Raw genomic sequence first — 3,729 nt, 5'->3', positions numbered from 1 at the left:
TTTTCAGGTATAATTGACACACTAAAAGAGGAACGTGTTTATGCATACAAGCTGACGAATTTGGAAATATACACTATGAAGCCGTCACAATTTCTGCCATAAACCTAATCATCCCCGCCAAACATTTCCTACTGTCCTCTGAATTTATTACTATCATATTATAAAAACACTTAAGGTAAGCTCTACCCTCTTAGCAAACTTCCAAGGCTGCCGCGCAGTGCTGCTGACCACAGGCCGGGGGCAGTGGGGCAGACCTCTAGGTCTTACTCACGCCGCAGAACTGGCACTCTGGAAAATCCGAGGCAGGAACAGCTCCTGGAATTCAGTGTGCAGTGACAAGAGAGGACACCCCCCTTCACCCCCTCCCCCAGGTGAACTGTGACAGGGCTGAGCGGCGCAGGCAGCCTGACACCCCTGCCCACCCCCGGCCCCTCTTCCTCAGAAGGTGCCCTGAAAGGGAGGGAAAACTTCTCACACAGAACTTCAAACACTGGGAACGAGCCTGTGTCCCCAGGGGGGGCTGGGAGTCCCCAGCACAGCCCACGAGTCTGACACAGCAGTTTTATAAGAAGAAACCACTTGTTGACCCTGCGGTCACCTTGGGTAACGTTCCCTAAATGGGCCAAATGTAACGATGCAAAAACGTCTACAGCCGCAGGATGTCTAAGCGCTCAGATCACCGTACACACACCGCAGGTACTTGCTGAATGAATGAATGAAAAGCAAAACACCACAAAAGTGGTGGCTCCATCTACACCCGGCCCAGGGGCATCGCGAGTGGCAGGGACGTCACTGTCTGTTTTACAGAGTTTCTAAGGAAAAGGGCAGAGGGCATGCAGTGCGCACGTATGAGCTGCGCGGACATGCGGCACGGCACGCGGATAATCGGTAATCACGCGGGGTTCGCGAGGAGACTGCCGCCCCACGGACGCTGGCCCTGCTCCCTGCGCCCACGCGCAGGCGGGACGGTCGTCCACCTGGACTCAAAGGACACGGCCCGACCGTTCCCTTCTGGCGTGCTCCGAGGCCGGGGGGCGCGCAGGGGCGGCGGGGGCTCACCTGGGGCGGGCGCCGCGGGCTGCGGGGTGTAGGACACGCTGAACGCCGGCTCGTCGGGCAGCGGCGGCGGGTTCACGCGCCTGCGGATGAAGAAGCCGGCCCCGCAGCAGAAGAGCACGCCCATCATCACGAGGAACCTGCGGGGGAGCAGTGTGTGACCAGGGGGCCTGTGAGCCCCCCAGGACCCCCACCCCACCCCCAGCCGAGCCCGCCCTCCGTCCTCGCGCCCCGCCCCAGACGCCCCTTCCCACGCGCTCTCAACCAGCCTCGCTCCCCTCACGCGCGGCCCTGCCATGCGCTGGTCCCTCTGTGGGGATCACCTCCTCTGAGACCCAGGCAGAGGCGCTCGGCTCGTCCCCGCTGTTCCGACACCAGAGGCTCCATGCTGCCTCGGGGGCGCTGGTTTAAAACTTCCCGCGTGTAACTGTCTGTCTAGACACCTGTCGCTTTAGGAGGCTGGCTGTAAGGGCCTCTCCCCGGGACCCTGGCACTTACAATGACACTCAACGTCTCCTGACAGGAGAGGTGCATGGGGCAGAAGCCGAGCACTCTTCGACTTGAGTTGGGGTACCTTAGGCTCACATCTCAAGGTGTTCTCTGGCTGCACCCCCAGTGTAGGACCTGGTGTCAGAATATCAACTCTAATAATTTGGCCAAATCTCCTGACATCTGGCACCCCGACCTTGCAAGATTTGTCCTCATCCCGTGGGGTTCATGGAACATCTCTGTGTAGGGATCCCACCAAGCTCGCCACGTTCAAGGTACCTCGGCCCCACCAAGCGACCCTGGCCAGCAGCTCCGAAGCACCTGGCCGCTGCTCAGGGGAGCTTCCTGGGACAGCGGGCGAGGCCGCCCTCGCCGCCCGGCCCTCACAGTTCTCCTGGACTCTCGATTCTCTTCGTTTTCCCACAGCCTCATTATCACTCATTTGGTGCTTCAGACCAGCCGTCCCCAACCTGTGTGGCCCCAGGGACCGGTGCTCCTGTGAGACTCTAACGCCTGACCATCTGAGGCGGAGCTGAGGCGGTGATGCCGGCGCTGGGGAGCGGCTGCAGATACAGATGAAGCTTCACTCACTCATCCAGTACCAGTACCGGTCCATGGCCCGGGGGTGGGGAACCTGACATACTTCCGAACCCTTTCAGGGTTCATGCTCTGGACAGTCCTGCCTCCTTCTACCACAGGTGCCATGGAGGCAAATTCTGCATGAGAGCACGTGGTAGGTTAGATGAAGCTCTGAAGTCCAGCCCCTTCCATCGCGAAAGGTGTGTTCACATTTGAGGAATATGAGGCTAAAAAAATTCACCTTCTACAATAGAGTTCTAGGCACTAGCAACTGAGAGGTTGGGGCGGGGGGCGGGGGGCACCAGCGTGCCATCGTTCAGGCGGGCTTGCCACAAGCAGTGACATCGAGCCAGGCCAGGGCCCGATGTGACAGGTGAGTCCAGCCCCCACGTGGCCAGTGCCCCGGCCAGGAGGCGGTGATGGTGAGAACGGAAGGAGGCTCTCCGATGAAGGGAAATGTGACGTGTGGAGTCCCCACTATTTGGTGGTGTCCCTAATCAAACACTGGGAACAGCGGTCAGGAGGGAAAGACAGCCTCACTAAGAAATGCCCGCGGCTTCTGCAACAGGCTCAGTGCAGGTCTTCGTGCCTTTGGAGCTCAGTGACGTCAGAGCCTCAAAGTCAAAAAGAAGCCTGAGTCGTGAAGCTGCTGACGTCTGGACCCTGGTGGAGTCGCCTGGACGGCGTTACCATGGCAGCAGAGCGCAGGTGGGCGGGTGGGTATCAGAACCGCTCTGTGGCTTTAGGCGAATCCTCCCCCGCACGAGCTCTGTCATCCTGACATCGGACCCATAACGTGGAACGCGTTGGCGGGCAGCCCCGGAGACGACGGGCCATGTTCTTGGTGGTGGGAGCTCTGCGCCCCGCTCTCCTGAGACGCTCTGCTGGCATTGTCCCCCTCGTTCCCTCTCAAGGTCCAAGTTCACAGGCTTCAGACACTTCCAACCTCCCTCGGTAGAGCTGGAGGGTGGGCAAGACGCAGGCTGCCTGTCTCGAAAGTCACGATTCAGCTGACAACGTGAACCGGGAAGATTCTGAGGCAGCAGAAACTTTACCGCAGAGTATGCTGACTCTCTGATTCTTTCAGACGATCGGCCTCGGCATCATCAGAGGCTGGCAGAGGAGCTGCTGAAGCGTGGGGCCGCTGTCCAGCCCGCCTCCCAAAGACTAACTCCCCTTCCCCAACCCCCGGCCTGTGGGGACGGGCAGGGGCTTTCTGCAAACTGAGCAGGATGCTCATCACGTCACGCAGCCCGCCCGGACACACCTGCTTTGAGCAAGGAAGCCCCAGAGACCGTGGCCCCAGGTGAAGGCGGGGAGACTGTGGCTGGGCAGACTGACTGAGGGCAGGGCCCTGGGGTGGAGGGTGGAGGAGGGTGTTGGAGACCAGGAAGGCTGTGACCTACCAGAAGTACCATAGCCTCTGGATGGAGAGGGCCCGCACACAGCACCTGGAGCCGCAGCAGTCCTCGTAGGGGCGGCATCTGTAGGAGAGAGGGGCACAGGCTGGTCAGCGTCCTGGGGCAGAAGGAAGGGCCAGACTTGTCGTGAGATCCAGGGAGACGCCAGTGCAGAGGACAGTTCACACAGCCAGCCGAGCTGACC

General features: G+C 60.3%; 1 protein-coding gene across 1 annotated transcript in view; it reads right to left on the bottom strand.

The window, feature by feature from the left end:
• The window catches only part of VOPP1 (VOPP1, WBP1/VOPP1 family member), a 65,586-nt gene that overhangs the window by 11,101 nt on the left and 50,756 nt on the right, over positions 1 to 3,729 (bottom strand). Inside the window, exons 3-4 of the mRNA XM_023537480.1 lie at positions 3,531 to 3,608; positions 1,060 to 1,196 (exon numbers count right to left, since the gene is read on the bottom strand). Coding sequence (XP_023393248.1) covers positions 1,060 to 1,186 — 127 coding nt within the window. The 5' untranslated portion in view covers positions 1,187 to 1,196; positions 3,531 to 3,608. The remainder of the gene's footprint in view (positions 1 to 1,059; positions 1,197 to 3,530; positions 3,609 to 3,729) is intronic.

This window comes from Pteropus vampyrus, unplaced genomic scaffold (assembly GCF_000151845.1).
Source record: "Pteropus vampyrus isolate Shadow unplaced genomic scaffold, Pvam_2.0 Scaffold192, whole genome shotgun sequence".
Taxonomy (NCBI): Eukaryota; Metazoa; Chordata; class Mammalia; order Chiroptera; family Pteropodidae; genus Pteropus; species Pteropus vampyrus.
The sequence above is the reverse complement of the archived record's forward strand: the minus strand, read 5'-3'. Positions and strand labels throughout refer to the sequence as shown.